Source organism: Pocillopora damicornis, chromosome 5 (assembly GCF_964200805.1).
Source record: "Pocillopora damicornis chromosome 5, jaPocDami1.2, whole genome shotgun sequence".
Taxonomy (NCBI): Eukaryota; Metazoa; Cnidaria; class Anthozoa; order Scleractinia; family Pocilloporidae; genus Pocillopora; species Pocillopora damicornis.
In genome coordinates this window covers 25,186,132-25,199,209 of record NC_142674.1, presented here as the reverse complement: position 1 = coordinate 25,199,209, position 13,078 = coordinate 25,186,132, and the positions used below count along the sequence as shown (strand labels likewise).

Sequence of the window (13,078 nt, the reverse complement as noted above, 5' to 3'; positions counted from 1 at the left end):
GAGAAACGAAAACCGTGTTTACATATGCTCATGTAAAATGGTTTTATGGCCAATCAGAGCGCGCTTACTATTTGAATTATTTTATAAAAAATATTGTTGCCCGCAAGAAGCTCGAGGGGGAAATCTCATTTCCTTTAAGAATTTCACTTGTTTTAATTGCCTAATGTCGTGTGGTCGCTTCCTAAACATCTGTGGTCTTCTGTAATACTCAAAATTGATAGTTAAACTGGGTTTTTTGTCTGAGTAACGAACGATAGCTAACAGAGTTTTTCAAAGGCCAAATTTATTCTGCTCGTGTAATAGTTCTATATTTTCTTCGTAGCTCAGGGGATGTTAATTTTCCAATTATACCGAGATGAAAACTGATAAGTCATCAAACTTTTTTTCCCTAAATATTCCAATAGTCAGATTTTACAAAATATTTTTACCCGTAAGAAGCAAGAGGGGCAAATCCCGTTTCTTTTACATCTGTGGTCTTCTCTAATACTCTAAATTGATAGTTTAGCTGGATTTTTCTCCTGAATAACGAACGATAGCTTGCAGAGTGTTTCGAAGGCCAAATTTATTATGCTCGTGTATCAGTTCTATCTCTTTTTTCTAGCTTAGGGGAAATTAATTCTCAATTAAAACTAAGATGAAAATTGATGGGTCATCAGACTTGTTTTCCATAAATATTCCAATAACTAGATTTTATAAAATATTGCTACCCGCAGGAGGCAAGACAGGGAAATCCCACTGCCATACGAAGGCCGCCTATTAAAACATTGTCTGATGTTACCTCGTCGCTTGCTAAACATCTATCGTCATTGATAATACCATAAATTGATCGTTTAACTGGTTTTTTTCTCCGATTGAAGAACTGATATTTGTATCGATAGCAGGACCGTCTGACGAAGGTAACGCTTGCATTTGTTTCAGAACAGAATTTTAACAATCCATTTGGAGGATGAATGGAAAGCGATGAAAGAGGCTTTCCTTCAGTACATTTGCAACACTATATATATTAATATCGCTGTGTCTTCTCGCTTCCTACAAATCCTCTTCGGGTAATATTTTTAATCATTTAAGGCGTGTCCTGAAGACCTAATTCATTGGTATTTTGACGGTTCGAAACTTGTAATGAATCACTTTTTGGTTAGCGACGCCTTAAGCGTTCGATTAGCATAATCAGCAACACCTCCGATGAAATGCAAATTTCAGGTGTAAATATTCTTGCCATAGAAACGTATTCAGCTTTTTACTTATTTCAATTTGTCTCTTTTTAGCGCCACGTTCGATCGATTATGTGTTTATTGCTTTTATTTGCGAGTTAAGGAACACTTTACGAACCTTCCAGTGGAACCCAAATATTGACAATTGTATATAACGACACTCTAATTGCGAAAGAAATGTTTGAGTTATCTTTTTTTTTTTTTATCAGCAATGCGGTTTGCCTCCAGGGAAATCGCAAGGGCGATTATTTCAAACAACCGGCCTTAAAACAGCTAAAACCGGTTTCAATCGGTTTTGCCCTTGTCATTAAAATTGTTCTTTATTTCCCCCGAATTTTAAACTCTAAACGTTTTTGGAAATGCAACATTATTGAATATGCAATCTATTGGACTCTTGGGGTAAACTAAGTCAAACAACACGCGCAAACGGGAGGCACCAGGCGTCTGATCATGAATAGTTCATTGCACTCTCGGAGGCTATGTCTCTTTCTTCTCTTAAGTTCAGCCTAGGTACACGCTCTTAAATACCCTATCGGCAGAGATGTTTGGGCTTAAGGGACAACCGTGGTAGAGTACACATATTTTTAGAACGCTGACCAAAGCCACCCTAAGACATTAGAAATGCACAACAGAGTACTTAAAAAACAACCGATCTTCGAGATCTTAAACCTCAACAAAACTTCCCATTGAGGACTCTGAGCAAGTTCATGGACAAATCCAAACACGATTAGCAATGATTCTCATCGTAAGAGAAGTAAGCCCTCCTGCAACAGTCAAGGACACATATCACTCCAATGGTAAAAATAAATGTGTGGATTTAATAACCAACTAAGGTGCACAAGCTGGACTCGCGTAAGGATTTCAAGATGATCAAACAGGTCTAAACAATTCCCAGATACTTATAATTTTAATAGTTGATAACGTACCTCATAATGTGCATTTTTTTTTCCTACCTAAAGAACAGAATTGAGTTCAGAATTGACATTTATATTCTTGTGTGCTGGAAAAATGATCCTCTCCTAAAAAACTTTTAAGACTGTTTCCAAAAGTTTAACTCAAAATATCCCTAATTCGTCATCGTTAAGATTTAATTGTCCTTTTCGCCGAAACCAGCTGGGCAATTATAGTCAGACGAGTGGTCATGTTTCAGCCGGTTCAGCTTAAAAGAGTCGAGACACGGTAAACTTTACTTTCTTTTAGATCAACGGAGGTCGTAATAAATAACATGAAGCGAAAGCTCTTCTAATGACTAATGCTAATAAATTACATTTTTTAAAAATGTATTTCAAATACCCATATGATTTACTGTAGAATCAAACGATTCGTTTCACTTAATACAAGAATGTTGCCAAGAGTTTATTTCGTGTTTTATTTGCATAGTTTCCTTTCTGACTCAGTGACTTTTTTCGAATTTGATTTGAGAATATATGTATATTTCTACATACTTCTAATCCTGTTTTAGTTTGATTGCTTGTTTTTTATTTTCATTTTTTCATTTTTTGTTTTGTTTTCTAGACGATTTCTTGAAAGACTTACTTTGGACTGGAGTCTCACGTAAAAATTGGCCAAATCGTACCTGCCTCATCGCTTCTATAAAAGACAAGGACGGAGAAGACATTTTCAATAAACGCTTCGAAAACACACCTTTCCACGAACATGCAGAAGAAATAATGCTTTGCGATGATGACTTTCTTGACGCAGTAGCAGCTCATCATCATCATGGTATTGAAATCACTCTTACTTTAAACTACTCACCTTGTAGCAACTGTGCAAAGAGATTAAAAAAATTTTATGAAAATAACGGAAAAAACACAAATTTCACGATCCAGTTTTCATTCTTATATCGTATACAAGAGGAAAAAAATCAACGTGGCCTCCGAAACCTGGACGAAGCAGGTGTAAACTTACAAGCTATGAATCCAAACTCGTGGTGGGAAGTTGGAATTGACCTTGAGTCTATGGCTTTCAATAGTAAAGAAAGAATAATGAAAAGAGACGAAAAAACAGACGATGACTTAAGGGAAATACTCTCTACAGATCAAAACGAGCAAGAACAAGACACCTCTGATGAATAATTGTCTTCACTAGTCAAATGGCGGTTCACACTTGGTGAAAATTGAAACGCAGGTCTGCTCTATATATATATATATTATGCATGCTCACTAGTTTTTCTAGTTTGAGCACTCTGGCATGGCTTAGATGAGACCACATGTGTGCGATCACTTGGGGTGGCTATATGGCCTTACCTCCATCCTAGCATCAGCACTGCACTGATGAGGCCCAGAAGGCCGAAACAGTACTGTCTGCAGTTAGTTATATACATATATATATATATATATATATATATATATATATATATATATATATATATATATATATATATATATATTATGAGAGGAAAAAAGGGACGCAACTACATTTCCCGACAAGCCTGTTTCGTGAATCGCTTCACTCTTCAGGGGTTTAATGAAAGAATATTCATGTGACTATCGTGTATATACTAGGCAGAGGTTGCATCTAAAAGAAAAAATTCCTGATAATTTACCGATCCGACCTCTCATCACTAAATAAGCGTAACGAACTCGTATCTTCATGCCAACACAGAAACAAAGCGTTGCTACGCAACAGCTGAACTTTAAAGTTTTTAAGAGTAAATGTCAGTAAAAATCAAGGAAAATTAAAAAAACGTGGCCACGGTCAAAAAATCGATTGCGCTCATACTTTGTCAGTTTGAAGGCCTAGGTAAGTAACTGAAGGATATGAGGTTAGTTTTTTGAAATATTCCATATAACGGCAGAAAACCACGAAAAACGGTCACCCTACCGGAAGCTCGGATTTCACCTGACGGAAACTCGAAATTTTACACTTTTCAGCTTCTCGCTACACAGACGTTTACATAGCTGTGAATCTTTCTTAAGTATAATTGAATACATTGATTCTTCCTTAGTCAAACCATGGGAATTATTTTTATCTCTGCTTATTTGTGAGCGAACTGAGACCCGATTAAGAAGACACACTTTTCTCATTTACGCGAAGGTGTAAAATAATCCAAACTCAGCGACGAAAAAAGCTGACCGGTAGTTCTTCAAATCCTCTGATATTATAACCAAAGACAGTTCAGTCATTGATTTTTAGGTCTACGGTTTTAAATCTTTAGGATCTAGTAGCACTTTTGCATGAACGCCGATCAAAATTCGATAAAATTCCAATTGAGCGCCTTTGAAATCTACAACTCTACATAACAAAGCACTTTTGAAAAAACATAAGGGTTTTGCTTTTTTAGCGGTTTGAAGCGTTTTAAAAATATATATTGATGTTAAATATTGTCTACACAGGTAAAACAAACTATGAAACACCAAAATTACCACGAGCTGAAATTAAATCTCACAGGCTCGCTCCCTAATCTGCGTCACGCACGAGCGACTTAGCTACAATGAGTACAGTAACAAACAGATATTTACATCCGTTGATTTTAAATAAGTCGTATTTTTAAAATATCTTACTCAAAGATGTGCCAGGTTTCCCAGTTAACTTGCTGAAAAAAAAAAAGAAAACCTTAATAGTAATTCTAGCTCAATTAGAATTGATTTTATTTAGTATGAGAAGTTTTGTGCCGTCGAAAACCAATCGGAAGTAACTGTTTCCACGAAAAGCAAATATTGCATCGTTCTCTAAATAAACAAATCTACTTAACCGTATAACCAGAGTATGTTGTTGGCGAAGTTAATGGACATACATAACAACGACGTCTTGCTCGTTCTTGAATATTCTCGGTGGAATTTGCGGCGCAGACGAACGCACTTGCTAAGTAACTTCCAATGGCTAATTTCTACCCTTACTCAGCTTTCGTCACACTGCTCACGCTGTGTAGCAAGGATATAAAACATCGCACGAAGTCCTAAAAAACTCTCCGGACTTGAACCAGAATTGATTTTAGCAAGATTGCGTGTTTTTAAAAGCCAACGAGTTTATTGGAGATGACTACCCGTACCGTCTCATCGTGTCACTTAGGCATAACCTGACACGATGTCGATAGTTTCGACTCCTGATGGCCGAGAGCACTCGGATTTCTTTTTTTCCGAGTACGCCTGTGTCACTTACTGAATAATACATCATTCTCATTTATTCACCAGGCTTAAAAATATTCCATCACATTTATTCCATTGAGCGTATGCCACACATGACATTCCAATCCTAGCAGTATGCAGGATGTTTGTCCCATGAAGCACTCGGACTATACAGTGCAGCGCACTATACAGTGCACACACTAATATAATCGCAATCCATAAAAAAATGAGAGGCATTAAATAAAGGTTGTTATAAAAAAATTGGATTGGACAACTGAATGAAGAGATAAGTAACGAAATGTCCTTCATCAACCTTACTTATTTCTCTCCGTCGTTTAAACAAATGATTCTTTCATATAATCTCAAGTCATCAGAATGAATAGACTAAAAATAATTCATTGGAGACAGTCTCTGTTTGGTAGAACATCAAGTAGTTGGTTGCTTACCTGAGCCCACAGGGACGAGCTGTTTTGAAAGCTCAAATATCTTCATGGATTGGAATAAATTTATTCCTTTTTCCAGTGCGGGTGCCTTCCTCAGCTCCTTGCAGTGACCAGAAACAACTTCCGGGATGGTGCAAAGATTACCCGTCCTTCGCCAACCTAAACCTAACTTGGCACGATGAACCGGACAGATAGTCATATCCGATAAATTCGCCGGCTTTTGAAAACATCCACATCTCGCCAAAATTAATTCTACCTCCGTTTCAATTCCGGAAAATTTCAACGACTTTTTGTGATTTTTGATATCCCTGTTACACCGCGTGAGATGCGTGACGGAAGTTGAAGAACTTGTGCGTTCGTCTGCGCCGCAAATCCCACCAACAATATTCAAGAACGACCAAGACATCGCTGTTCTATGAAGTTCCCCGACAATAAACTCTGGTTTTAGATGCAATGTTTCACAGATAAAGATAATTCGATTTATTTATTTAAAGAACGATGCAATTTTCGTGAGAACAGGTACTTCTGATTGGCTATCGACGGCATAAAGCTTCTCATTCTTAATAAAATCAATTCTTATCGTTTCAGTTTGAATTGCTATTATGATATTTTCTTTTATTTTTACTTCAGCAAGTTAACTGGGGAACCTGGCACATCGTTGAGTAAGATATTTTAAAATAAGACTTATTGTAAATTAACAGATGTAAATATCTGTTTGTTACTGTACTAATTGTAGCAAAGTCGCTCGTGCGTGACACAGATTAGGGAGCGAGCCTGTGAGATTTAATTTCAGCTCATAGTTTGTTTTACCTATGTAGACAATATTTAACATCAATATATATTTTTAAAAGGTTCAAACCGCTAAGAAAGTAAAACCCTCATGTTTTATGTACAAACTTTGGCCGAGGAGCTAATTTATTCAATAGTGCATTGTTATGTAGAGTTGTAGATTTCAAAGGCGCTCAATTGGAATTTTATCGAATTTTGATCGGCGTTCATGCAAAAGTGCTACTAGATCCTAAAGATTTAAAACCAGAGACATAAAAATCAATGACTGAACTGTCTTTGGTTATAATATCAGAAGAATTGAAGAACTACCGGTCAGCTTTTTTCGTCGCTGAGTTTGGATTATTTTACACCTTCGCGTAAATGAGAAAAGTGTGTCTTCTTAATCGGGTCTCAGTTCGCTCACAAATAAGCAGAGATAAAAATAATTCCCATGGTTTGACTAAGGAAGAATCAATGTATTCAATTATACTTAAGAAAGATTCACAGCTATGTAAACGTCTGTGTAGCGAGAAGCTGAAAAGTGTAAAATTTCGAGTTTCCGTCAGGTGAAATCCGAGCTTCCGGTAGGGTGACCGTTTTTCGTGGTTTTCTGCCGTTATATGGAATATTTCAAAAAACTAACCTCATATCCTTCAGTTACTTACCTAGGCCTTCAAACTGACAAAGTATGAGCGCAATCGATTTTTTGACCGTGGCCACGATTTCTTTGATTTTTACTGACAATCACTCTTAACGTTGCTGTTGATGTTTTTTGAACTGTTTCCCTGTTTTCCATTTTGTTTTTTGCTATTTTTCGTTCGGTCGTTCATTCAGGTATTGGCTGTTTAGCCCCCTTGGATTGAGTTAAGACCTCGTTAAACGCTCATTTCATTTTCTTCATTTGCCTTTTCAATTTTTCATTTTGTCTTTCTGAGCAAACTTTGGCATTTCCCCGTGTGGCTTGTTACCTTGCTACGATTGTGACTGTGGGAAAATCAATTATTAAAGCAACCTCTGCATTAAATTTTATCTTTATTGCTATAAAATTGTTGACTTAAAGTTTCTTCTTCATTTCCTGCAGATGTTCGACGAACTTCATGAGGGCACTACGAGGTTTTCATTGAAAATTTCAGATAGCTGCGATCGCTGTTATAACCTGCGCCTTTTGAAGGTAATAACTAGGTTCAGTTAAATTATGCTAACACATATTTGGCCATAATGTTATAATAAGGGCATCGAGCATGAAAACTGATATAGTTAGTTGAGCCGTGTTTAACCTTGTTTATAACTGAATGAAGATCAGAGACAGAAACCTGAAAAACCGGATTTTCCATGGGTTTTATTTAGTCAGTAACATGCATTTTCAACGCACTTGATTTGAAGTCGGCAAACATCGGTTTAAGTAGCTCCTACGGAAAAAATAATGTCAAACATTGATTTAACAAAACAACTTTAGAACATGTTCAAGCTTTGGTGCCAATGGGGAATTTGACTATCAATAGAGATAATTTTTCTAACTGTCCATGAGAATTAAGTTCTGTTCGCCCTAATCTGTATGATTTTTTGTTTTGTTTTGTTCTCCATTTTCGCCGTTTCTTTTTCAGATGTATGTTGAGCTAGAAGGTGAAGAATCTCAAAGCGGTGATCACCCATCGAGGGTTTTTCTTAAATTAAGACATCTCAGTGGCTCTTACTTTAGAGATGGAAACGGGAATGTCAGGGAATTCCGGCAGCCTTTAGGATCATGGCGGACGTTAGAATTCGACCGATTTGCAATCACTAATACCGAAGGATGCAACAGAGAAAAAGCGAAAGGAAACAGTAAGTAATGATTTAAAAGGCTAACCTTATATAGTATTTCGCGAAAGCCCTTCTTCCATGCGTCACGCATGCGTCTTCGATCAACTATTTCTCCCGGTGCAAGATGCCAATGGTAAGACAAGAATTAGGTCTTCAATCCCCTTTCAAGAAGCATTAGAGTACTTTCTTGCGTTTCAACTTCATCACTCTGGGGCACCGTCAAAATATCAGAGAGTTGCCTTTCGCGAAGCTTTACTTCATGAAAAACATGGTCTCAGGATCAAGATCATTCGTACAACCGAGGGTTTTGAGTATGTCGCGCTCCGTCCTGACGAAGTCGATTTAGAGTCATTCCTTTTGAATATTTTTAGTGCTTGTAGTACTAAAAGTGGACATAGTGCTCTTGTTCTCGATAAGGAAACCGTGCAAGGTATCGTTACTACCATGGACTCAGAATGGGATAAAATTTGTCTTAGAGTTATATTGCGATCCATATTCTCTAGAGAAGAAATGACAGCCCTAGGCTTCGATCCTGACAATCTTCCGTCTATGACGGAGAGAGTTAAATTCGTTGTTGAAGAGGTAAAAAATGCTAATGAGGCAGCAGCCGACCTCGTTAGGTTGCGCTTAAATTCCAAGAAGGAAAAGCTGGAGAAGGAGATAAAAGAGAAGGAAAACCTTCTTCAAAAGAAAACAAATATTTGGTCATCCAAAACGTTAGAAGAAATCCAAAGCGAAGTACAAAAACTCAAGGAAAAAGTTGAAGACACGGAGGGGCTTCTTCACAGCCAGCCCACCGAAAGCAATTATCAGAGAAAACGCCAAATGCTCAAGCGCCAAGCTTCAAGCCTTATCGAATGTAATCGACTGAAGAGGCGAAAGTTGTCAAACCAAGGTCCGAAGCCAAAGCTAGATGAGGAAGATGAAGACTTCATTGCAAAGGCAATTGAGGATAAATCATCTTATCATGGTAGAAGACCGAACCCTGCTTCCGACTCTGGATTACCAAGTTTTCCAGTTAAACTTTAAATTAACGAAATTCTAATTAAGAGCTGTCTAATTTCGGCTGCCATGGACACATATCATAGGACAAGTAATTTAACAGTCTTCGACACATGCTTTTTTAGATTTCAAATGGTGTAATATAACGTATTTAGGTTTTGATGTACAAATTAATTTTCTTACTTCTGCAGATACACAATGGAAAGGGTTGGCCACCCATCCAATCTACATCCTCCTCTCTCCTGCCCCCTTAAAAATTAAAAAAAAAAGACCTTAAATATACTTTAAAGTGTGGGGAATAGATCAAGACGTCAACGACGTCATAATGATTTTGGATTGTGAGTTTGTATGACTTTGTGAAGTGAAAGGATGAATTCTTATTGGTGGCCTGAAGAAACGTTTAGAGATGGGCTGACATGACAGAAAGACTATAAGGTCTCTGATAAGCGATATAACTGGGAAAGTGTCTTGCCACCGGTATTTCATATTATATAATAAAGCATGTGCGTATACTCACCAGGTTTAACTTGTTCAAGGTTTCGGCGATCTCTGAAACTTCAGCGGTCATCTGGCATTTCTCAGGTGCTTTTTCCTTATACGCACTGAGCATCTTTCTGCATTTTACGCAAATTCCTTTAGAAAAAACATAGTCGAACTCCCGTCAAAACTCCGAAATTACCGAAAGGCGCGTATTTTTTAAACACAAAAGTCTGAAGTTTTGTCGACCCACGGAATAAAATAACAATCGAAAGTTGACTGCGCGATAAGAGGTGAGAAGAAGGGGGGGGGGGGGGGGGGGAGTAGCATTGTGATTAGACTATCCTTTTTTTTTGTTTATTGTTTATATCTTTCTCAAGTGGCTTTTTGCGAAACGAAATTGAAATGTTTTAAACAAAGTAAATTAACCCCTACTAACCGAATTCCAGGCGCGAACTGTAAGTTACAGACCGTGAAACGAGGTTAATAAGATATTCATTATGTCTCTGAGGTCAATCGGGCGAGCGGGAATGGAAACTAGTTAAAGTTAAGTGGGCCGCGCAAAATTGACCAATCACACCCCGCGTACGAACTGAGAGATACTGATAAAAAATAGGAACTCATTGTATACATGTGGGTAGTGCTGTGCACGCGCTGCGGACCTGTTTGTTTACGGACACCGGCACTCACTCACTCACTCACTTACTCACTCACATACCTGGCGACAAAGTGGGTAGGGCACTATACAGTGCACACACTAATATAAGCGCAATCCATAAAAAAATGAGAGGCATGAAATAAAGGTTGTTATAAAAAAATTGGATTGGACAACTGAATGAGAGATAAGTAACGAAATGTCCTTCATCAACCTTACTTATTTCTCTCCGTCGTTTAAACAAATGATTCTTTCATATAATCTCAAGTCATCAGAATGAATAGACTAAAAATAATTCATTGGAGACAGTTTCTGTTCGGTAGAACATCAAGTAGTTGGTTGCTTACCTGAGCCCACAGGGACGAGCTGTTTTGAAAGCTCAAACATCTTCATGGATTGGAATAAATTTATTCCTTTTTCCAGTGCGGGTGCCTTCCTCAGCTCCTTGCAGTGATCAGAAACAACTTCCGGGATGGTGCAAAGATTACCCGTCCTTCGCCAACCTAAACCTAACTTGGCACGATGAACCGGACAGATAGTCATATCCGATAAATTCGCCGGCTTTTGAAAACATCCACATCTCGCCAAAATTAATTCTACCTCCGTTTCAATTCCGGAAAATTTCAACGACTTTTTGTGATTTTTGATATCCCTGTTACACCGCGTGAGAGGCGTGATGGAAGTTGAAGAACTTGTGCGTTCGTCTGCGCCGCAAATCCCACCAACAATATTCAAGAACGAGCAAGACATCGCTGTTCTGTGAAGTTCCCCGACAATAAACTCTGGTTTTAGATGCAATGTTTCACAGATAAAGATAATTCGATTTATTTATTTAAAGAACGATGCAATTTTCATGAGAACAGGTACTTCTGATTGGCTATCGACGGCATAAAGCTTCTCATTCTTAATAAAATCAATTCTTATCGTTTCAGTTTGAATTGCTATTATGATATTTTCTTTTATTTTTACTTCAGCAAGTTAACTGGGGAACCTGGCACATCGTTGAGTAAGATATTTTAAAATAAGACTAATTGTAAATTAACAGATGTAAATATCTGTTTGTTACTGTACTAATTGTAGCGAAGTCGCTCGTAAGTGACACAGATTAGGGAGCGAGCCTGTGAGATTTAATTTCAGCTCGTGGTAATTTTGTTGTTTCATAGTTTGTTTTACCTGTGTAGACAATAGTTAACATCAATATATATTTTTAAAAGGTTCAAACCGCTAAGAAAGTAAAACCCTCATGTTTTATGTACAAACTTTGGCCGAGGAGTTAATTTATTCAATAGTGCATTGTTATGTGGAGTTGTAGATTTCAAAGGCGCTCAATTGGAATTTTATCGAATTTTGATCGGCGTTCATGCAAAAGTGCTACTAGATCCTAAAGATTTAAAACCATAGACCTAAAAATCAATGAATGAACTGTCTTTGGTTATAATATCAGAAGATTTGAAGAACTACCGGTCAGCTTTTTTCGTCGCTGAGTTTGGATTATTTTACACCTTCCCGTAAATGAGAAAAGTGGGTCTTCTTAATCGGGTCTCAGTTCGCTCACAAATAAGCAGAGATAAAAATAATTCCCATGGTTTGACTAAGGAAGAATCAATGTATTCAATTATACTTAAAAAAAGATTCACAGCTATGTAAACGTCTGTGTAGCGAGAAGCTGAAAAGTGTAAAATTTCGAGTTTCCGCCAGGTGAAATCCGAGCTTCCGGTAGGGTGACCGTTTTTCGTGGTTTTCTGCCGTTATATGGAATATTTCAAAAAAACAACCTCATATCCTTCAGTCACTTACCTAGGCCTTCAAACTGACAAAATATGAGCGAAATTGAGTTTTTGACCGTGGCCACGATTTCTTTGATTTTTACTGACAATCACTCTTAAGTTTACCGCGTATTATGTAAATTTTCCTAGTATATAAACGATAGTCACATGAGTATTCTTTCATTAAACCCCTGAGGAGTGAAGCGATTCACGAAACAGGTTTGTCGGGAAATGTAGTTGCGTCCCTTTTTTCCTCTCATAATATTTATTCTGCTCTGCTTCAACGTATTGAGCACTGTTCCACGCGAAAATCGACTTGCAGACTTCCTATGTATATATGTATATATATATATATATATATATATATATATATATATATATTTATATATATATCATCTATCAGGCTCTTGTAGCACAGTTAAATAGCGGTTAGTGTAGAGTATTCATAGGTCAAGTAACTTGTCTCATTTCATGCTTTAATTCAACTGTCTTTTAGTTAGTGATCAAGATAAGATATTTACTATACAATAATCGATATTAGTTATGTTACTTTTACACAGGAAGTAGATTTACGACACGATTGAGTAAGTACAGAACCACCCAGTGACAAAAATCAATGATTTCCTGTAAATATGAATGTTTGGGAGAAGTTATGGTGATGATTGACCCTATTTTTGTTAGGATGCATAGGGTTTGATGATTTTAATGTATATTTTTTAGCTTCAAAAGTTTAAACTTTGTGTCAATTGTGATCAAACTTTTTTTTCCATGAATATTCCAATAACCAGATTTTATAAAATATTGTTCCCCGCAAGAAGCACGAAAGGGAAATCGTTGTGTTTCGAAGGCCAAATTTATTCTAATCGTGAAATAGTTTCATATCTTTTAT

The 13,078-nt window shown here is 37.1% G+C and overlaps 1 protein-coding gene and 1 pseudogene across 1 annotated transcript; one reads left to right on the top strand and one right to left on the bottom strand.

Annotated features, from left to right (window-relative positions):
- The first annotated feature begins 1,944 nt into the window (after positions 1 to 1,944).
- LOC149046136 (uncharacterized) lies at positions 1,945 to 3,331 on the top strand (annotated as a pseudogene).
- A 1,152-nt stretch (positions 3,332 to 4,483) lies between these two features.
- Positions 4,484 to 7,238, bottom strand: LOC149046135 (uncharacterized). Its single transcript, XM_089206789.1, has 2 exons — positions 5,725 to 7,238; positions 4,484 to 4,746 (listed from the first exon to the last, which is right to left on the bottom strand). Exons 1-2 carry the CDS (start codon positions 6,125 to 6,127, stop codon positions 4,739 to 4,741), a joined length of 411 nt encoding a protein of 136 aa, XP_089062915.1. The 5' UTR covers positions 6,128 to 7,238; the 3' UTR covers positions 4,484 to 4,738.
- Positions 7,239 to 13,078: the final 5,840 nt, after the last annotated feature.